Source organism: Cynocephalus volans, chromosome 3, assembly GCF_027409185.1.
Source record: "Cynocephalus volans isolate mCynVol1 chromosome 3, mCynVol1.pri, whole genome shotgun sequence".
Lineage (NCBI taxonomy): Eukaryota > Metazoa > Chordata > Mammalia > Dermoptera > Cynocephalidae > Cynocephalus > Cynocephalus volans.
The window spans coordinates 122,060,093-122,083,285 of NC_084462.1; the positions used below are offsets into that span (position 1 = coordinate 122,060,093).

General features: G+C 36.2%; 1 protein-coding gene across 1 annotated transcript in view; it reads left to right on the forward strand.

The window, feature by feature from the left end:
* Window positions 1-23,193, forward strand: part of TTC6 (tetratricopeptide repeat domain 6) — a 164,397-nt gene that overhangs the window by 29,407 nt on the left and 111,797 nt on the right. The window contains exons 2-5 of the mRNA XM_063090125.1: window positions 8,896-9,006; window positions 13,912-14,109; window positions 18,032-18,162; window positions 22,363-22,560. Of these exons, the coding sequence (XP_062946195.1) occupies window positions 8,896-9,006; window positions 13,912-14,109; window positions 18,032-18,162; window positions 22,363-22,560 (638 nt within the window). The remainder of the gene's footprint in view (window positions 1-8,895; window positions 9,007-13,911; window positions 14,110-18,031; window positions 18,163-22,362; window positions 22,561-23,193) is intronic.

Consider the following 23,193-nt stretch of genomic DNA (forward strand, 5'->3'; position numbering starts at 1 on the left):
GATACTATAAATTAGATGCAGGCACATTAACTCCAATTTCTATATATGTTTCTGAAAGGAAAAGCCTAGATTTTGTGTTCTTTTCTCCAGTATGAATGTCAAGGAGTAAAGAATGTGCATTGCTCCAATATAGGCTTGATCAGGTTCTGGAAATATATTTCTGATTCCATCTGTGTTAGATGACCTGGTTTAAACGAGCTTCTCACGAATACCTCAATTTTTTATTTTTCTAAAAACAGTGTATTGTTCTGTGGTATAGAGAAGTGATACTATAAAAAGTGGGAATCTTACTTGAAACACAATAATTCTGTGTGTCTGGAATTATTGTATTTCTTGAACAGGCTTAAGAAATAGACTATATTCTGTTAGGACTTTGTGGAAAGGGTGCCATACATACTTAGTTACAGATAGTGCCTGTAGCAATTTTGATGTTTAAATTTATATGGCAGCCATTCAAGTTCTGTTTTTTTTTTTTTCCAAATCACATTTTTCAGAACTGACAGTTCTACTGAATACAGGGTCCAGCCATCCAGAACAGTCAAATAAAATGTTTAATTAAAAAAAAAAGTCAAAGGTAGCACAAACGAATGCAAAACAGCCCTGACACATTCTTGTGCTGATAATCAGGATTTTACAGGGCAGTGCCATCAGAGTTTTGCCTGTAGGAAGCAGAGAAAGTCAATGCAAATCACAGCAGTTTCTCAAGATAGTAACCCGTGTGGACAGGTATTTGTTTAGGGCCATAAAATGTCTTCTTTCCTTGTTTCTGAAATTTGAACTTCACAGTAAGTTATTTAAAGACAGTGCACCTTGAATAAATGCTAAAGAAACCGTCAAAGGGGATATGTTAGAAATGCTCTTTCGGCCTGTGTCATAATGGCTAGTGTCATTTGGGGAGAACCTGGACTGCATGATAACGAGTTGGTGGGGGGAGTTGCTCTCCTCCCTTTTCTTAATGATGACTGAAAACATACTGGGCCTGCCTCACAGGCAGAGAACACTGCTGCTTCTGTTGCTGGTCCATCTGCTTTAAGCAGTTTAGGGGAAAGACCATGTGCTCTGTTTGTTTTGAATACTACATGGCACCCTTTGGGGCTCAAAGCTGTGGTTTCAGTGTCTGTGAAATTTGGGCTTCCTTCAGATTTTGTTGATCTTTCAAGTTCCTTCCAGCTCTGACATTTTGTATTCTAAGTTTGATGCCACAGGTGGAAACTGCTTTGGGAAACACATAAAAAAATGTACCAGGATGGTGAGGCTGGGCTGCTCCCAGCGTTTTACATACACTTTCAATTATTTATGGTATTTTAAAAATTTGTTAAGCACTTTGCTAGACCCGGTGGAAGATGTAGAAATATACTGCTAGTTATAGTTTGTGACTCAGGAAGACAAGATAGATTTTAATGCATGTTAGACAAAATGCTAATTGTATTTCTTGAAAAAGTGCTCTTTGATTTTCTTCTTAGTATCAGATCCAAGATTTCTGATTCATGTCAATTTTTGTGTCTTGGTAAATTTTTGAAGTTTTCCTCACATTTCTTAAGGCACTGTAGTTTATATATTTTGTTGCTGTAGTGGTTTTGTCACTTTTCTCATTTTGTGAATCAGTATTCTTTCTGAATGGCCTTGTTTCTAATAATTTTCTGTTGATTATTTTGGGGTTTCTGGGCTTAAATAGTAATTACTCAAAGAACAGTAATGTGGTTAATTCATTTCTTCTTATATGTTTCATTTCTAGAGTTTCCAGTATAGTGTCAAATTATGATTGTTACAATAGGCATCCTCATTTTACTTTTTGTTTTAATGTGAATAATAATAGCTATTATTATGTATGACATTTTCTTTTTCATGTATTATCTCATTTAATTCTAACAACAAACATATGAGGTATGTACTATTTTTATCCCCACTTTACAAAACTGAGGCCCACAGAGATTGAATAACTTGCTCAAGACTACCCTCAAGAGACTGAGTCAAGATTTGAAACCAAAAGCGGAGCATATGTGTTCAACCACTTTATCATACTGTCTTTTGTGTGATTTTCACTTGAGACTACCATGAAGATGATTATGTTTTTTCATTTGACTTACAAATTAATGGATTTCCTAATGTTGAACTAAGTACATTTTTTAAACTCTCACCTGTTATCTCCACATGTGTGTTTGCTGCTAAAATTTAGGTTTAACAGTAACAAAATTATTATTGTCAATAAATCATTATTTTTTACATTACTTGTCTTTTAAAAATGTCAAACGTAAATTTTATTTCTCTGGCTTTATTAGACTACAGACAGAAAAAAATCCTTTTGTCATTGGACAATGTATTATAGTTACCAAGTATAAATTTTATTGCTATGCTAATTAAAAATGTCTAAGGAGCAAAGAAATGACATTTGTTGCATACCTAGTATTTCCAAGTGCTCATCACAGCCAATCACTTGTTTTTTTACACTGAGGTGAAATTCACATAACATAAAATTAACCATCTTCAAGTGCACAATGCAGTGGTATCAACATTCACGGTGCTGAGCAACCATCACCATCTAGTTCCAAAACCCTTTAATCACCCCAAAAGGATGCCCTATACACATTAAACAGTCACTCCCTTTTCCCGTCTCCCCAGCCCCTGGCAACAACTAGTCAGCCTTCTGTTTCTATGGATTTACATATTCTGGATGTTTCATATAAATGGAGTCATACAATATATGACCTTTGGTGACTGGTTTCTTTCACTTAGCATAATATTTTCAAGGTTCATCCACATTGTAGCACATATCAGTATTTCATTTTTTTTTTGGTTGAATGATATTCCATTGTATGGATGTACCACATTGTGTTTATCCATTCATCAATTGATGGACATTTGGATTGTTTCCACATTTTAGCTATTGTGAACAGTATTGCTATGAACATTGATGTACAGTTATTTGAATACCTGCTTTCAATTCTTTTAGGCATATTCTAAAAAATTGAATTGCTGGGTCATACAATAACTGTATGTTTAAATTTGGGGGAGGGACCACCAAACTTTTCCACAGTGGCTACATCATTTTACATTTTTACCAACAGTGTAAGAGGATTCCAATTTCTCCACATCCTTGCCAACTCTTGTCATTTTCTTTCTTTCTTTCTTTCTTTCTTAAATTATAGCCATCCTAGTAGGTGTGAAGTGGTGTCTCATTATGATTTTGTTTTGTGGTTCCCTAATTACTAAAGGTGTTGGACATTTTTCATGTGCATGTTGGCTTTTGTATATCTTGTTTGGAGAAATATCTATATCAATCCTTTGACCATTTTTTTTTTCCTATATAGAAATGCATCTTTATTGTGCATTTTCTTTCCTGTGATTCTTTCTCACTTTTACCAAATAAATCATAGGGTTTTCTAAAGTAGAGAGTGAGTGCTGCAACTTCTAGAATATTTTTTTTCATGTTAGTGTTAAGACTGTGCCAAAGGGCAAAATACTAGACAATTCTCTGTTGCATGGTGATAATAATGAGCGCAAGTGATTCTGAGAGGAAAAACTTGCTTTTGTGTGAGAAGTGCTTGTATGAGAAATGCTGAGGTCACTAACAATAAAGAATAATTAGTAAGAGGACTAAGCTCAGAGAGAGTAGGGTGCTAGGACAGTTACAACAGGTAGGAAGCGGGAGGGAGGGAAATTATTAAGCTGATAATCAGGGTACTTGCTTTGGAACCTTTTTCTGTGTTATCGCCAAAGAGTGCTACTAACTTCAAAGCCAGGAATCTGCCCATTTTTAATTTTGTTGTCTTTTTGTTGAGTTCTAAGAGTTCTTTATATTCAAGTGTACTTCAAAAAGTTCATGGAAAGATTTGTATTATCTTTTAATTATATTTTCTGCAAACTTTTCAAAGTATCCTTGTATTCTTAATATTAGATCCTTAACAGATAAATGATTTGCAAATATTTTCTTTCATTCTGTATGATGTGTTTTCACTTTCTAAATAGTGTCCTTTGATGAACAGAAATTTAAAATTTTGATGAAGTACAATTTATTTTTTCCTTTTTTGCTTATGCTTTTGTTGTCATTTCTAAGAATCTATTGCCAAATCCAAGGTCATGAAGATTTACTTTTATAGTGTATAGTTTATACTTCTTACACTTAGGTATTTGATCCATTTTGAGTTAAATTTTTGTATCACATTAAATAGGGGTCCAATTTTATTCTTTTGTGTGTTGATATCCAGTTGTCCCAGCACTACTTGAAGAGACTATTTGTTCCCCATTGAATGGTCTTGGAACCCTTATCAAAGATCAATTAACCACATAGTTTGATAGGTTTATTTCTGGATTCTCAATTTTGTTCCATTGATCTAGATGTTTATCTTTAGGCTGGTACCACACTGTTATGACTACTAGCTTGATAATAATTTTTGAAATAGGGAAATGTGACTCCTCTAATCTTATTTTTCTTTTTCAAGATTGTTTTGCCTATTCAGGGTCCCTTTCAATTCCATATGAATTTTAGAATCAGCTTTTCTATTTCTGCAAAAAATGCCCTTAGGATTTTGATAGGGATTGCATAGAATCTATGGATTGCTTTGGGGAGTCTTCTCATCTTGACAATATTAAGTCTTCCAATCCATGATTTTTCTTTCATTTAGGTCATCTTTAATTTCTCTCAGCAAGTGATTGGACAAGTCTGTGCCTCCTTGGTTAAATTTATTCCCAAGTTGAACTTTGAAAAGGAGAGAACAGAACTGAGGCTAACAGATGTGGGAAAGGTGGGGGAAGAGGGGATAGTGAGAAATTGGTAAAGGGCCACAAAAAATAATTACATTGTGTAATGCTGAATATACCAATTATCCTGATTTGAGCATCACATATTGCACACAGGTATTTATATTGTACCCCACAAATATGTGCAATTAGTTATGTTTCAATAAAAAAAAATTATTCCTAAGTATTTTATTCTGATTGATGCTATTGTATATGAAATTTTCTTAATTTCATTTTCAGAATGTTCATTGTTAGTGTATAGAAATACAACTGATTTTTATATATTTATCTTGTACCCTGCAACTTTGAAATTGTTTATTAGCTCTATTAATTTTTTGTTGTTGTTGCTTTTTGGTGTTCTTGATGATTTTTCTCTACATATGATCATATATTTGCAAATAAAGATAATTTTACTTCTTCCTGTCCAATTTGGATGCTCATGCTCTCCTTCCTTTCTTCTTTCCTTCCTTCCTTTCTCCTTTTCTTTTTCCCTTTCTCTCTTTAGCCTTATTGCTCTGAGTAGAACTTCCAGTACTGTGTTGAATAGAGATGGTGAAATCAAGCACCCTTGTCTTTTTCTTGTTATTAGGGAAAATGCTTTCACCATTGAGTATATTAGCTCTGCAGTTTTCATAAATGTTCTTTAAATCAGGTTGGGGAAGTTTCCTGCTATTCCTAGTTCTTCTTGTTTGTTTGTTTGTTTTTGTTTTTTGCAGCTGGCCCCATATGGGGATCTGCTATACCCAGTTTTTTTTAGTGTTTTTTTCCTTCAGATCATAAAAGGGTTTTGGATTTTCTTATATCCTTTTTCTGCATCAATAAAGGTGATCATATGTTGTCACTGTTTTTCCCTTCATTCTATTAATGTGGTATATTACATTGATGGACTTTTGTATGTTGAACCATCCTTGCATTCCTGGGCTAAAGCCCATTGGCTGTGTTTTATAATCATAATTTGCTGCTGGTTCAGTTTGCTAATATTTTGAGTTTGAGAAGGAGTGATATTAATTCTTCTTTAAAAGTTTAGTAGAATTCACGAGTGAAGCCATCTGGGTCCTGGGATTTTCTTTGTTGGGAGATTTTTGATTACTGATTAAATCTCTTTACTTGTTTTACGTACGATCAAATTTTCAGTTTCTTCTTGGATCAGTTTTAGATGTCTTTTTAAGTGTAATTCCTGACATTTGCATTGACTTTTGTGAGCCATTTAAAAATTATTTAGACTATTACTTATGTTTAAGTGGTTTCATTGCATATGACCCTTACTTATTTATTATACTTTAACTTCTATTTTTGAGCCCTTCATTGCCTCTTCAAATAATTTTTCTGGAAGGTTAATTGATGTTTCTTGAATTTTCTGAGCTGAGTATATCTGTGATCCTCACTGCAGAGGAGACATACGGAGCCAAGTGTGTAGGATGTCCCTGTTCTCTGCTTGGTGTGGGCTCATTGTCAAGAGGTTCTTTTTGTGGCTCCTGACCTCATGGAGTCACATACAAAAAGTGTTCCACAGCTCTTAGTTTCTGAGACAGATTTCACTATCTTCCTAATTGACTCCACAACTCCAGTGCTGCCTAGCTGAAACTTTCTCTGCATTTTCTGCCCCAGTTGAATATTGAGAGCTCTACCCACCAAGTAATCATTTGCATTTTGCATATCGGAATGTCAGAACACCTTTTGTGAGGCATGAACTTAGACAACTGGTATATCTCTAATTAAATATTTTACAGAGTGTGTAATTTCACTTTTTGCTTGCTGAGTTTTACTTTGAGTTTTGAAAGTTTTTTTTGCTGAATATTGAAGTTGATGTTGACAATTCTTTTTTTCAGTATAGGTACTTTAAATATGTTGCTTCATTGTCTTCTGGCTTGCACAGTTTTGACAAGAAATCTGTGGTATTACTTTGTGGTAATTAGCCTCTGATAATTCTTTGTTTCTTTGTACTTAATGTTTCTTTTTTCACTGGATGTTTATAAGAATTTTTATTACTGGTTTTCATTATGTTGATTATAATGTACTTAGTGCAGTGTTCTTTGTATGCTTCTACATTGGAATTCATTCAGCTTCTTGCATCAGGAGGTTTATAGTTGTCATGAAATTTGGAAAAATTTTGGCCATTTTTTGTGCAAATATTTCTGTTTCTCGTCACCACCCTTTCTGAGATTCCAATCAAATATTGGTTAGACTGAGTATTTGTTCATTTTATTTCAGTTTTATTTCCTTCTATGATTTATTTTGCATGGTTTCTATTGATATGTCTTTAAGTTAAATTGATATTTTCTTCTGCAGTGTCTTTTCTGCTTTTAATACCACTCAGTGAATTTTTATTTCAGATTATATATATTTTGCCTATAGATGTTCCATTTGATTCTTTTTTCAATCTCATATTTGTTCTTCATTATGTTACATTTTTATTTCACTTTGAACATTTATAATCTTTATATTAGAAGCTTAAGATCCTCATCCTCATCTGCTAATGCCAACATCTCTGTCATTTCTGGGTCTTTTTCTACTGATTTTTTGCCTGGATGTGTATCATATATTGTGTTGCTTCATATGACCAATAACTTTTTTTTTTTTTTTTTTTTTTGTGGCTGATCAGTATGGGGATCTGAACCCTTGACCTTGATGTTATAACACCTGACCACTAACTTTTAACTGGATGCTGGACATTGTGAATTTTACATTATAGAGTACTGGATTTTGTTGACTTCCTTTAAAAAATGTGGGAGTTTGTTATGATAGGCAGTTAAGTTACTTGAAGAGCAGCTTTACCTTTTCAAGCATAGTTTTAAAGCATTTTAAAGTCCAGAAAAGCCTTACCCTAGGGCTAATTTAGCATTACTACTAATGTATGATCTTTTGGGGGGTTATAATGAATATGCCATGTATTCAGCATGTCTGGTGGGAGATCTAATAACACCCGGCCTTGTGCGAGCTTTGGGAATTGTGGCTTATAGCTCCTTGGTAATTGTTTTCTTCCCTGGCAGTTTTTCTTTGTCTAGTCTCATGGGCTTCACCGTTGCATAGCAGATTAGCATTGAGCCAGAGACTCAAAGACCCTATCGAGGTTTCTGGAGCTCTTTATGCAGTGCCCTCATCTCTATGCCGTGCCTTACAAATTCCGGCATCTTTGTCTTCTCCTCCTCTGATTTCTGTCTCTTCAACTTAGTGAGATACCTGGGCTCTGGTTGGTTTCTCCCTTAATGTGCCACAGTCTGGAGACTGTGTCAGGCAGAAATCTGGGGTAATTGTGGCTCTTACCTTGTTTGCTTCCATTCTTTCAGTCGTTGCAGTTCTGCACTGCTTGTCATCCAGTTCTAAAAGAGTTGTTCTTATATTTTGTCCAGTTTTATAGCTATTTCTAATGAGAAGGCAGAAGTAGAAGCCAATGGCCTGAGTCCGATCCTTCTGATAAAGCAAAGAAAAAGTAGAAAAACAAGAGTTTTAAAGCACAATGGCTGTTCACATCTGGCTATTGACATCACTAAAAGGATAGAGGAGAAAAGGCCTTAAAAAGTTATGTAGTTAAATGTCAGGTTTAAGAATGATAAAGGTGACTTGAAGGGAGGCACAATAACTTGCTTATTGACGCCTGATCTGTGGCCTCACAATTTGCACAGAACCTGCGTCTCTTTATTCCTGGTTCAGTGTTAGTCATTGTAGTGTATGTCTTCTTGCCACTTCAGCTGGGTAGAGAGTGTATCATTGCAATTGGCGTTAATTGTAAAAATGACACTAACAGTTATACCCCGTGAAATTTTAAGTATATTCACATTCCTTCTTGCTCTTGGTTGGATTAAATTTTAGTTTGTATTTTACTTTACTTGTGTGGTGTTTTACAGTATCTGATTTAATAGCAATGTCTTATAGTATTTGATTTAATATCACCTAATTGTTTTATTATATCTAATGATATATATAGAGACCAAAAATTATAATTTAAAAAGCCATGAGTTAGAAAGAAAAAACAAAAATATTTTCATTGTGTCTTTTTTCTGTATTCCTCATTTATTGTATATTATAGACTAGCTTATATTTTCTTATATATTTCTCATTTACAGCATAATTGTCTAGCATTTTGTTATTTTGAATAATATGCCTCAGTGATTGTTAAAATTGGCACTACTTTAATTGTCTCCTTTTCCCCTCTTCAAGGATATTCCTTTAATTGGAAAAATGTACCTCAAAACACCTCAGATGCAAGCAGAAACATCTCAGACTCAAGCAGAGCAAGGATTACAGATAAATGTTGAGGAACCTCAAATGGTAAAGTCTTTAATAAAAATCCTTCTTGCCTATATCAAAGTAATAGTCTGCCTCCTGTTGCTCGAATGTTTATAGAGAGAGTTTTTAAAAAATTCCTTCTGATTTGTTTTAGAGGTGTGTTTAACTGTAAGTATATCTAATCCAACAGCACATTGGGAGTGCTGGCTGTTTTGGCTCAGTGCTTCTGGCTATCGTAGACCTCTGAGTTAAGGCACAAAACACTTTTCAGGAGGGAAAGATTTTAACAACTCTTCTGGTTTAGAGACATTTAGATCTAGAAGAAGGTAGTTGGAGAATTAATTAAAAGTTATTAGCTTCTAAGAAAGCATCACTCTAATTGTTAAAAGCATGAACAAGGGGAAAATTTTGTTGAAAAATATGGACAATTGGTGACAAAAGTTTGTTTCAGAAATGAAGCTTCTTTTTTTATCTATTATTGGCAAAATAATTGTGGGATTTAAAGTAATCTGGAACATATTCCCTGTGAATGGGAAATTTCTCCCATGTATGTACAGAAATTCACATTTACATAAAAAAGTGAAGGCATGAATGATCAGTTCCTTTACAAAGGATTCATAAAATCATACATTAAATAGTAAGCTCCTTAGGTTTCTGGGAATATGACCTTATATACATAAAAATTAAGATCATACTTCATTTTTAGGATAACATATCATGTTCAGAAAGCATATGGAGTCTTTTCTTTTCACACAAGCCATGGATCTTGTAGTGTCAGAGTTACCACAAATGGTAGAACTTCTAGAGTTTGAGATGCTTCAAGTTGCGACCATGTTTTTTTCCCCTTTGTATTCTCATCACCAGCCTCAGGACCCAGTATATGGTGACATTAGTAGCCACTTGTTAATGGTATGTGGATAAATCAATTGTGAAGTCTTACCACACATGCTATGGACTTAAGACTGACCTGTAGGGTAGCTGCCTCTAGGTGACACCATTTACAGATACATATCAAAGCTTCTGACCTTTAAGCCTCTAATTGGTACAGTAAACTGAAAGTACATGATCAGATAGGCTTAGCAAAATAGAAATCTTCATAAACAGAATAAGCTTAGTATTATTCACTGCATTCATGTAAAGTGTAATGAAGAAAACTATGAAAAAAGCTATTAGGTATGCAGCTTAGACATCTTGATTATTTTAAATAAAGATTTAAACAAAAATATTGACTTCTGTGGGAACCATTTCCTCAGCTTTGACATTTACTAGCAATCTCTGGACCTCTTCTGGCCATTGGGTTTTTTATGAGGAAATTTACTGCTGCTTTAGAGATAGAATACTTCTTAACTTGATACCTGGCCATGGTAGAAAGGCTCCCTCCTGGTTTCTTTCATTCCTGACACATTTTTTCGGGTGCCTACCCTGTGACAGATGGCAGAACCCTGTCTATCATCCTATCTGTCCCTTAGACTGCCCTAGAAGCTTCCCCTGGTAGTTACTGGGCTGAAGTTTGGCTGGGCAGCACTGGGCGGCCTGCTCCCATCCCAGAAGGGCCTGCTCTGACAAAGTGGTGCCCAGCACCCTACCCTCAGAACATGGTGGCCTCACTCGTGAGCATCCCAAGGCCACAGGCCAGAGCTCTCTTAGTTATTTGGTGAAACGTTCTTCTTTTTGAAGAGGATCTTTCCTAATGGAATACCTTTTCCTTTTAACTACCCACCATTTTGAATGTAACAGTTTTCGAGCTATCATAGTGAATGATTTCCTCATATACTCACCAAAAAAAAAAGCTGGAGTTTATTCATTCATTTCTTACCCTATTATGTGCCAGGCATTGTTCTGAACACAGGTGATGCAAAGATGGAAAAGACAGTTATTGCCCTGAAGGAACTCATTTAGGGAGTAGACTGATGAATAAATAGAGTACACTATTTAATGATTATTCTTATAGAGACTAATTACATAGTAGAGAAAAAAACTGAAATAGCTTTATTTATTTATTCATTTACTTATTCAAAAATAATTGCAGAGTGTTCATAATGCACTAAATGCTTGAAATATAAAAGGTAAGTTAGACATATTTCTTGTTTAAGGAGTTCTCAAATTTTAAAGTTTTGTAATACTCTAACTTTTTAGTCTCAGGATGACTTTACTCTCTTAAAAATTATTTTAAGGATCCAAAGGAATTTTTTTGTTTTTTTTTTGGGCAACTGGCCGGTACACAGATCTGAATCCTTGAGAATTTTTGTTTATGTGGATTATATCAACCAAATATTTACCCTATTAGAAATTAAAACAGGGGCCGAGCCCGTGGCACACTCAGGAGAGTGCGGCGCTGGGAGCGCGGCGGCGCTCCCGCCGTGGGTTCAGATCCTATATAGGAATGGCCGGTGCACTCACTGGCTGAGTACCGGTCACGAAATAGACAAAAAAAAAAAAAATTAAAACAGAAAAATTTGAAATATTTATTTATTTATTTAAAATAACAATAATAAGCCAGTTGCATATTAACATAAAGACTTTTTTTTAGGAAAATATGTTTTTCAAAACAAAAAAGTTTGAGAAGAGTAGGATTGCTGTATTTTTTTTTTTTTTTTTGCAAATCTAATGTCTGGTTTAATAGAGGGCTTGATTCTCATACCTGTGCTTCAGCATTCAGTGTGTTGTAAAATGTGCTTTTGGTCAAAGTATATTAAGTAAATCTGGTCTCATATAGATTGGAAAGGGAGTCATATTTTAATAGCTTTTTTTACATAATTATGAATGCTTTTTTTTTTTTTGTTAATGCACCAGAACTTCACATGTGGTAGTTTCTTAAAGATTAGTTGCAATGTGGAATCTGAAATCAGATGTATGAACTTATTGCATAATCATTACATTAAAATCCATTGATCTACCTTGCTCTTTGAATGAATCTTTTACCCTGCATCATTTGGTAATCTCATGTGTTAATCATTTGAAAAGAATTGGTTCACTGTTTTGCCCACACTGCTTTTCTGTCATCAGTGTAAATTTCAACACAGTGAAAAAGGTAAATAATTCTTAATATTATTATGGAGATAGTTTTGACATTTCAGACATCCTAAAAAGGTCTCAAAGACTGTCAGGAGTCTGTGGACCCCACTTTGAGAACCACTGGTCTATTGGATGAAGGGGAAAAACGGGTTAAGAGAGTACATTTGGGAATCAGGTTGCCTAGGTTCAAACAAAGCTTTGATATTTACTGAAAATATGACCTTGGGCAAGTTACATACCTTCTCTAAGCCTCAGTTTCTTTATCTGTAAAATGGGGTTTCAAACATTTCCTACTTCGTAGAGTTGTGGTAAATATTAAAATCAGATAAGATAATGCTCATATACGTTGGCTATAAAGATGATGATGATGATGATGATGATTTAGACAATTGTAATATGGTGTGACACATGCTAAAATAGAGGCAGGGCACAGGGGAGAGGTAGGATCAGGAAAGGCCTCTCTGGAGGAGGTGAGGCTGGGCAGAGTCCTGAAGAAGGTGAGTTGCAGCTGGAAGACTATGGTTGCCCTTTCTCAGGCTTTTCTTCCTCCGTTTTCCATTTTGATGAGTGGTACTGTCAGGTATTCACTCTCCCAAAACAGAACCCTGGCAAAATGTGTTGAGGAAGCCAGGAGTGGAAAACTTCCAAAGAAAGAGAATGATCAACGGTGCAAAAGCTATGGAACATAAAATGAATGAGTTTATCACAGGTAGACAGTATAGGAGAAGGGCCCATAACACATATTACCCCAGTGTATCTACTTTGCCATTTTATGAAAAGAGTTTTATTAACCTCTTTTTACCAATGAGGAAAATGAGGCCGAAAAAGTTTAAATAACTTGACCAAGATCAAATATCTATTAATTTACATATCCAGGATTTAAATTCATTCCCATCTGGTTACAAAAATCTTAATCTTTCCACTATACCACTGTAGCTTTACGAATACATGAGCTCAAGATTAAAATCTCATTTTACAAAATTAAATTTCTTGGTCCAAGCTATCCCTTCTTGCCTGGTAAAGAAATTTGTATAGTATTTGGCTCTGTTTGCCATCTTTTACCCTTTATTTTACTTATTAGCAAATGAAGTGTATCAAAGAACAAAATGAAATAATTGCATTTAAAAGTCATTCTATATAATTCAGACTTTTATGTAAACCAGACTAGTTTTGTCATTTGTTAATTTGAGGCAGTGAAGTTTTAACTGCCAGTGCTCCATAATCCCAAATAATCTTGGTTTAAAATTGGGTAATACCCAAATATGACTATAAAGATACTTTTCCTCAAGTCTTGGTGAGATACAAATGTAAGTCAGTGTGATGTTTTTAAGGAGCACAAAACAGGCACAGGAGTGATATTTTGTGAGAATTTTTCATTTGGATCCAGGATGGAGCTGGGTGTATATGGTGGACTTCCTGAGGCCTCTGGGTCAGCTCTTCCCCGAGCAACTGAAGTCAGGCGTCTGGAATAGCAACTGGCCATCAGGAAATCCCATTTCTCAGGCCTGAGGAACCTCTGGCAGTGCTGCAATGTTCCAGTGGACTGAAGGCCAACCTAAGAGCCGGTGGGCTAGTGGAAGGGAGAACCAGCAGTAGCTTTTTGTTGAATGTGCACCAGCCCTGACTGTGTGTGAGTGTGGGGTGGTGTCAGGATGAGACTGGAGTCTTGTGATTTCCTCAGAGTTTGTACATAACCAGGGTAGCTAGTTTTCTGAGGCAAGAGCAGAGGAAAAATAATTTGCCCGCCTTCACATTTTTTAAGTCAATTTGAGTGTCTCTTTCTAAATCTTCAAAGGAAACTTACTACCTCTGCTTAATTTCAAACAGATGTTTTCCTGTTCATTTTGTTGTCAGACAGACAGTGTTGCATAACTGAAAACACTGGAAGGACCAATAAAAAGAACATTCTTGGACGTTCGTTTTTTCCCGCAGAGTATGCTTCCTGAAGCTGCGTCGAGTGTTTTCCAGATTGAACAGGAGGATGTAATAGAACGGGAAGTCTCAGATGCAGACAGCGTTGCGTTTAAATCTCAGGAAATTTCACAAGTTCAGCCCACACAGGAATCAAGATGGGCATCTTTGAAAGGTGGACAGCCTGCAACCGATCCAGCTAAGCAGTCATCTTTAAAGGTAAACAAACATTTATGTTGGAAACCGAGTCACGAGAGTTGAGGGTGTGCGGGTGGGAAGGAGTAGCCCAGGCAGGGATTAAGGTATGGGGTGGGGGTTTCCCCTTGAAAAGGCGGCCTCAGAAGTGCAAATTACCCATGTAGAAAAAACGAACATGTGTTTTTTGAGGGCTTTTAGTCTCAACCCTAACTGCAGCTCTGGGGAGAGACGACTGATTTCAAGGAGGGAAGGAACCTCAGTACTTTCAGAAATTGACCAAGAGTCTTCCATTTACCATCTTGAGGGAGCCAGGAATTGTAGTCCAGGGACCAAGACTGGGTGAACTTTGTAGCTTTTATAACTTTGCCCCATTTAGGCTTATCCTAACTCCCGAGTCTTTTTCTATTGTGAGAATGTATCCAGATTCATTTTATTTATGTATCATTTTCATAATTTTTACCATATTTACATATCATTTATTTATTTAATACTTTGAGTCAGTCACTTTTTGACAAAGAAATTTATTTAAAAATAGGTATATTGTTACTAGGGTTAAAAATACTTGGTCCCTTTTCCCTGAACGTACCATCCTGCATACCATCTTGATTATCACCCAGGGATCCCTCTCCCTAACTGGTTCAGATGGATGCCTCTTCTTGGGTAAACAGCCTTACTAGCCAATTTCTCTCGTTCTGGGCCCCCCTCAGCTCACCAGTGGTTATGTTCCTACTATGCTTCACCGAAATCAACTGGTCATTACTGGCATTTCAGTTTTTGTCCAAGACTCCTAACTCTGAAACCTGGGATTTATCTGTGACCTTTCCCCCTTCTTGCCTTTTACATATAATCAGTCTCCAAGGCCTAGATTTTTCCCAAACATTTTTGCTTGTATATTTTTTCATCTCTTTTCCAGTTGCCCCCATTCTAGTCTGGGTCCTGGTGACCTTATATTTAGATTAGAGCAGTTATCTTATGGTTTTTCTTCATGTCTCAAACCCTACTCTCTTCAGTTCATCCTGCATGACACTAGCCCATTGATCTTCCAGGAATAATAGGTAATAAGGAAGATCCACAAGCAGTAGTTGACTAGAGAAAATCCACCAGTGCTTTCAGGGAGAAGGAACTTAACCTGTGTTTGGTAACTGACCCCATCAGCAATCACGCTGTCTTTCTGAAGCATGCACTCGGGGTATGAAGTGAAACTTGCCAAGGCTAAGTGAAGCCACTCACTCTTACCTACTGTATGTGAGTGCGCTATGTGAGCGCACCGGCCATCCCTATATAGGATCCAAAACCGCAGCCTCGGTGCTACCAGTGCCACACTCTCCCGAGTGAGCCACGGGGCCAGCCCCTTCCTGGGCATCTTTAAAGACTGTGTCATATTGATGAAAGGTGTTAGACCTGTGGGCACAGAGCTAGTGTTTTCATTTATTATTCTACCTCAACACTGGGACTTTGGAAATAAAACATGGGCATGAGAGGCAAATGGTTAGCTTCTAGGTGTGTCAAATAATGAAATGGGTTTTCTGGACAGTGGTTTAACCACCATGGCCTGTAGGACTTTAAATCCCTCCTTAGAAAAGTCCTGTAATGTTAATCCTTCTGGCTTGCTGTGGCTGCTATTAAATATTACGCAAAATTATTATTTTTTGTTTCAAAGTGTCAATCCTTTCCTAAGGTAACTAGAATTTGAGTGTTTACCATGTGCCAGCCCTTTTGCTGAATGTTTTAAATATATTATCTTACTTTTTCCTAATAACAGCACTGTTATTACTCTCATTTTTCAGTTGAAAAAACTGAGTCAGAGAGAAGATAAGTAACTTACCCAAGTACAAACATCTAGTTAAATTGTAGAAGCAGGACTTGACCTGAGGTTTTCTAATTCTGAAATCTTCATTCTTTACCATATTGCAACATTGCCCTTCATAACAGCAAACAGATGTGTGGTTAAGTACAAGAACACAGACTCTCAGCTGCAAAAATGACTAGGGATAGAGTGTTCATTGCAAAACCAGGAAGAATGGTTTGGCCAGAGAGACTTGGAGAATGGATTAAGAGGACTCAACTGAAACTAGAAGTGTTCCAAAGGGAGGAGAAGAGAAAGTCTAATAAGATTTTATGGGTTATTGTTGTGGGATATAGTGGGGCACAATATCAGAAATGCCATAAAAAATAGCACTGGAAGTATTCCTGTGACTCATCACAGCACACCAAGTCTTCACCCAAAATCTTCTATTTAATTATTTGTGTTAACATCTTAAGGTCAATTATTATTCATGAATTTTACCCTGTACATGGACATCTGAGGCCATAGCATCTCTGGCACAGGAATGAGGACCATTATACTCCAGCAAGCCAGGCCAGATTGGAGGGATGAGAGGACCTTTTCTGACACACCTAATAAATAGAACTAGCACAGAGTTGTGATAAAGGAGCAATGTGGACTTCAACTGCTCAGATATATGCCAGAAGGTCTCGTTCAGCAAAAAAAGTAGACAATTTGATCAATCTTTACCTTTCTAGCCATTTTTACTCTTGGAAGCTCATTAGTGTAATAAAGGTCATCAGTACTGTGGTCTAAGTCATGGCCACCACCAACAGCAAAAAGGTTAGATAGAAATAATAAAGACCTTGTGAAGAAATGACTGATGCAGTAAACTGTGATAAGATTGCTGAGCATTTTAGGAGGAAAAATGTCAGTAAAAGTCTGTAAAAAAATATGGATTTGATCATATTACCTAAGATTCTAAATGGAAGAAAGTTTAAGAGATATGGGCTGCCCTAAATCCTCCCAAGTTCTCATAAAACAATTATGAATGATCTCTTGCATTCAGAGTTTTAATAATATACAAAATATAAATGAAGAAATATATATCCATAGATATACATAAAAGTGGCATATGGCTATAACAATTATACACCAAGAAGGCTGAGATCCAGAATGGGTTGAGGCACGTGGATAATGCTAAGAACAAACACGTATTTTTTGTGTTAGTTTTGGAGCAAAGAGAGGGAAGAAAAAAGGAAGATAGCCCTGTCATTATGGATGAATAGTGTGATGACAACAGATGACAGAGCTGCCTTAATTTATTTTGAAAAAACGTTGAGGTTTTAAATAAACAGAAATATGACAAAGAGAAAAGGAAGCAGGTAAACTCGTACTTTGCTTCTCTTAAATCTGACAAGAAGAATGATCTTTAGTTTAGAAAGAAGAGAAGAAGAATTGATAAAAGAAACTTGAAGCCCCAGATTTGTAAAAGATTTTGAGTTAACCTAGGTGCCGGAGCCTGTTGACTTGGGTAGATAGGTTTAAGCCTGTTGTGCCTCTGTCAGCAGCAGCTTTTGAGGAGCTGCTGCAGTGGGAGAGGTGCTCGAAGCCTGGAGACTGGCAACTGCAACTCTAATTTTTATTTTTTTTAAGATTTAGAGTTGTGCTTTATGCAATTTACGCATTGATCTTGGACAAAAGTCTAGAATGATTAAATGATTTTATTAAAAGAATTGTGTTTGAGCGCTTGTAGGAGAAAGAAGTAATCATTGGAGCATGGGTTCCAAGCATTAGCATTCTTTTAAGCTTATAACTACCAGTCACGCCAAACTTTAAGAAACTAAGGGTAAGTTCTATTAAGATACCAATCAAGAAGAGTAGATTTATGGAGAGAAAAATCTTATATTTCTTCTTTAATAATTTTAAGGTAATAAATGAAAAATATTGTAAATAAATATGGTGCTAATATTTTATTGCTATGAAGGTATATACATGTTAAAATTTAGGAATGGATTTAGAGGAAAATATCAACTCACCTTTAAGATTTATATTCTGTTATAAAATATACATAAAAATCAGGAGTTTAAATGTGAGATGGATCATTAAGTACAAGAGAAAAACCTAACCCTCACATTACAATGTCCCTTAACAGCACTCTTTATATTTCTTTTCAAGGTGAAATCATCAAAATTCTTGCAAATCAAAGGAGAAGAAGTTAAACGAATACAAAAAAGTAAACTAGGAGTTCCGCCACAGAGACCAACAAAGTCTTTAAAACTCCCTCGGGATCAAAAACTACCTAAAAAGTAACTTTCTTAAATTTACAAATTTTACTGTCTGAAGAGAAGTTATTCAGTAGCACTGATACATGAAAATGCAAAGGAAAACTAAATATTTTAAGAATTCATATATGAGATCTGAGTTAAACTATCTCACAGGAAAAGTTGGTTACAGATTTTATAGTTAGGATGTATGTGTTCTATTCTGTGCTTCTTTCTGTTGGTGTTTTGACCAATGTACTTACTTTAATGATGTAACAATAGCTAGAATAAAAATAGCTCTTTGTGAAACTAAAGAAAATTAAACGTAAGCATGTTAGATTTTGTGTTTTTTGGTCACTGTAATGACTGATTTGGATTAACTGCTTATTATATTGGTTAATTTTTTATATAAAATAAAAAACAACCCCCCACAAATGTCCATAGGTCAATCAATTTTGTAATTTACATGGCTTTATTTTTCTCTGCTATCGTTCCATGTTTCATCCCACCACACATATTTTTAATGGAGTTTATGTCACAGAATGCAACCACAATTCTGAATAATAGTGTGGAAATGCAATTTAGATTATGACTTACCTTTTGCCATTCACCTTGTTGAAACTCTGGTTTTCTTCCTACTTTACCACTAGGTTTTTATGGGTTGGTTTATTCTAGATTATTCTTTATTTAACTGTTTATAGGGCTTTAAAGAAGCTTTAATTATTAGCTTTTGTTGTTGCTTAGGGCACTGAAAGGTGTGCTAGACACGGAAGACAGCCTTTTTATGGCCAGCCTAAACTTTGTAAATGGATATTACTCACAATTTAGTAGCTGAGAATAGACTCATAGGAAAAGAATTCCAAAGTTTATGAAACAGTCAAATTGGCACTTAAGTGACCCTGTACATGCCATTGCTTATCTGCATTGCTTTAAGCTCATTTAGTTAGAAAGATTATGTATTAAAACAAATAGTGACAGCAGACAACAAGTATTTTACCTTCAATAAATAGTTACTGTCATATTATCAATGAAGCAGAAACTTGATTTTTTTTTTTTTTGAAACTTTGCATTTAGTGCATTAAGCGAAGAAGAGTGGCCACACACAGAGGCAGTCTTTTCTTTTTTATGTCTTAGTATTTCAAAGAATGACAAATAGTCCTGTTTAAGGAGAATGTGCTATAAAAACACACAGCTTTTCTTGAGCATGCCAAAAATATTTGTAGATATTATAGAGACGTATAGTACTATTTTAATTCCTTAAAACCAAAATTAGAAATTTCCATTAGAGAGAAATAAGAATGGGGTGCAGAGGAATAAAAATCTGTTATTTGGAAAATTTATATAATGAAAGAGAATCTTGAAACAATGTTTCTGAAAGTCTTTTATTCACTGCTCCTTTTTCTTTAATCAATTTTTTAACTAACTTTTCTCACCAGGGACTAGCCCCCAAATTAAATTGTTTTCTTGGGAATTCAGCCATCTATTGCAGCATATTGTTATTTAGATCAATAACCAAGGGAGGTTCATTTGCTGATTAATGTTGTTAGATTATAATGGGAGCATAGGAATCCAGATTGGTTGGGATGCTTTTTTCTAGAAAAAAAAAAAATTAGTAATATAATCTCAAGGACATTCCACTAGCCAGGACCTGTCCCAGGCAGAGGGATGGTGTAGGTGTGCTTGACATCTAGAGCCCACCTTTTTCTCCTCTCTCTCTTTCTCTCTCTGTCTCTCTCGATCTCTCTCCCTCTTTTTAAGCCCCTTCTTAGGAGTGCCTGGGAGCCCTAGCTTCCTGGACACTCCTTTTCATTCCTCCAGTTTGGTCTCTTTGTCTCAGGCATTTCCAAATGCTTTAGATTTACCTCTCTTTTCCTCCCCCACATGAACACGTACAGATTGCATGTCCTGTTCTTGTTTGGCCCTATGCTGTTTTGGAAATGCCGTAAACCACTCTCTGTTAATAACTCAATAATGTACATATTATGCCTTGTAATGGGTTAGGTACTGTGCAAATTAGTAGCAACAATAAAAATAAAACCAGCATTTCTGGAGCGACTTCCACAGGCTGAGAATGATATATCTGTTATTTTTTATCAGTTCTTACAAAGGTGAGAGTTAGGGATTTTTATTCTCATTTTTTAGAAGACTTTCAGAGAAGCTGGTAATACAGTTTGCAAATGTTAGAACTGAGATTCTGATCCAGGCCTAGCCAGTTCCAAAGTCTATATTGTCAGTCCCAGACATTTGGAACAGTCAGTTACAGCCCAGCATGAACCCATTAGATAAAGGATCAAAATGCGTGGCAAAAGACTAGGGCAACATATGAAAAGAAACATTTGTAAAAAAGAAAAAAAAAGAGGTAAATTTTGCAGAGAAGTCTATCCTTGAGTTATTGTTTGAAGGGTGTTTAGACATGGACAAAAGGGCAGGCAGCATTCTGTATATAACCAAAGGAACTGACTGGCCTAGCCCTGTGATTTGTTCTGCAAACTGATGATGATAGTTAATATCTGCTTTGTGAGAGACACTGTTCTAAAAGCATTCAATCTTCTTTTTTTAAAGCAACTTTATCCAGGATGCACTCATGTTGTTATTTACAACTAAGCATGGTATAGAGAAATTAATTGATTTGCTTATGACCAAGTGAGTCTTTTAAACAGGATTTGAACCCAGGCAGTCTGACTCCAGAATCTACAGTCTGAACCATTATGCTAGAATTAAGACCAGATGCTAGGAGCCTTGAAACTTAGAGAAGGAAGTTAGACAGACGCAGTAAGCAACAGAACCATAAAGAAGGTCAGTCTGGTAGAATTTTGCAGAGGGGAAGAGGCAGAGGATGTAGTATTCAATCCAGCTGGCAAACCCTTGGCTGTGCAGGCTGAGTTGATGAGGCCCTTGACTAGGGTGTGCTGGCGGTAAGGATGGAGAAGGCGCACACCTGAGCAACCCTGTGCAGGCACTGGAGATGCAGGAGAAGGAGAGAGGAGTCAAAGATGTTTTATATCTTGAACATGAGGAATCTAGGTGAGGTAGTGATACTGGAGATGAGATTTGGGAGCTCTCAGCACAGAGAAAATACCTGAAACACTGAAAACAATTTTTCATATAGAAAGAGAAGTTCAAACCTTAGACGTTACACCCAGTTTGGAAGCTGGAGAAGGAAGATCCAGTGACTAGGTGAAATAGTGATGAATTTGAGAGGCAGATGGAAAGCCGGGATAGTGCAGGCTTAAAGAAAAGCTCATGGAGAAAGAGCAATTTAAATAAGAGTCATCAATATTGTCAGCTGTGGCTTGGAGGTCATAAGAGAACGTGACCTGAAGATCTAAAGTTCATTTCATTTGATTTGATGAAAAGAAGGTCATTTGGCTAATGTAAGAGTATTGCTTTAGTAAGGAGGTGGGAATGGAGTTTAGTAAGGAGGTGGGAATGGAGTAGTACTGGATAAGGGCCAATTACACTCAGGAGTCATTAATATACATTAATAGGAAAGAAATATGGCTTAGAGCCAGCAACGTTGTCTTTGGACTCCAGTAGTTGCTCACTAATTTTGTGACCTATCCACAATAAAAGACTGCTCCAAAAATAAGGATAGTAATACCTCCAATATAGGTTAATTGTGGGAGTTAGAATGTGTGTAAAGCATCCAGCACAGAGCCTGGCACATAATAGGTGCTCAGTAAGCATTTGTTGATAGGATGGTAAGTGGCATTGAGGAGTAAGAAAGCAGATCTTCATGCCCTCTTCCCTACCTCAGAAAGGCAGGAGAGAGGCAAGTTTCAGCAGAGTGGGAAGGGAAAGACCCAGAGTTCCATCCGTGCTAGTTAATGGATAATGTACTATATTGTTCCACTTTTGTAGGGACAGTAGCATTTGAGCAGAATAGCAAAGGAGTAATGTGTGATGGCTAGAAATGGTTGTCACTGGACTGAGTTACAGAATTCAGGGGAGATGAGATTAGAGATGGAATGATAATGAGTTTGCTTTTAGACCTGTTGATTCTGAGGTGTCTGTAACATATACAGGCTGAGATATTCAGCAGGCAGTCAGATATGAGTTTGAAGCTCTGGACAATGGCCTGAGATTGTGATGTTAAATTTGTTATAAACCATTATTATAGTTTTAAATCCGATCTCCTACATTTAGGTATCCTTTTTAGAGCCTGACTTACCTGTCAGTGTAAATGTATTTTATTATTTTAAGACCACAAAATAAGAGCAGCTCACTTTCTCTTCTCTGTTGCAGAATTCCAGAAGGCTGCTCCACCACTCTTCACCTTCATCATCTGTGCACCACCATCCCAGCCCAGGAGCTGCCTGTTGACCTGCACCTGGCTTCTCGAGTGTATCACACTGCCGACAAGCAAGGCCACGATACCCTGCTTGGAACAGTTGGAACATCTTTCTTAGATGGTTGCTTTACAAATGAAGAACAAAGAGATAGGTAAGAGTTTCACTGGTAGTTTTGTTTTAAACTAGATTTAAACTGTCAAAGAAATTCTGCGCTTGAGGTTTAGATTTTAAAGACTCGATTCTGTTCCATTGTTTTCCTACTACCTGCACAGTCTAGGTCAGTGTCTCCACTTCCTGACAGTATTAACGAGAACCATACATACCCTATCATAAGGTAACTTTAGTAGTCTAGTTCCCAAAGAGTGTTACATACACTATCTCATTTGTTCTTTCTCTCAGCCCTGGAATATAGATGTGGAAATTGAGGATCAAAAAAGTTAAGCAATTTAATTACATTTATACGATTTTTAAAAATGACAGATTTGATGCTCGAACCTAGTCCTTTTGAACTAGTGTTCACCATCATTGGGCATACTTGAGTTCAGGGGTCATGAACAAAAGTCATTGCCTCTTCGAGTTCATTCCTTTTCTCTTTGTCTCACTCTCCTTTGGAATTTACGTATTCTTTTGTGGAGAGTGTATGATTTACAGCATCCTCAAAAGAGAGAAGAAAAGGGAAGGAAGCTAACATTTATTTAGCAGTAACCATATTCCGAGCACTGTGCTGTGAGCTTTGCATGTATTCCCTGTTTAAATCTTTGATTGTAAGAGAGAAGTCATAATT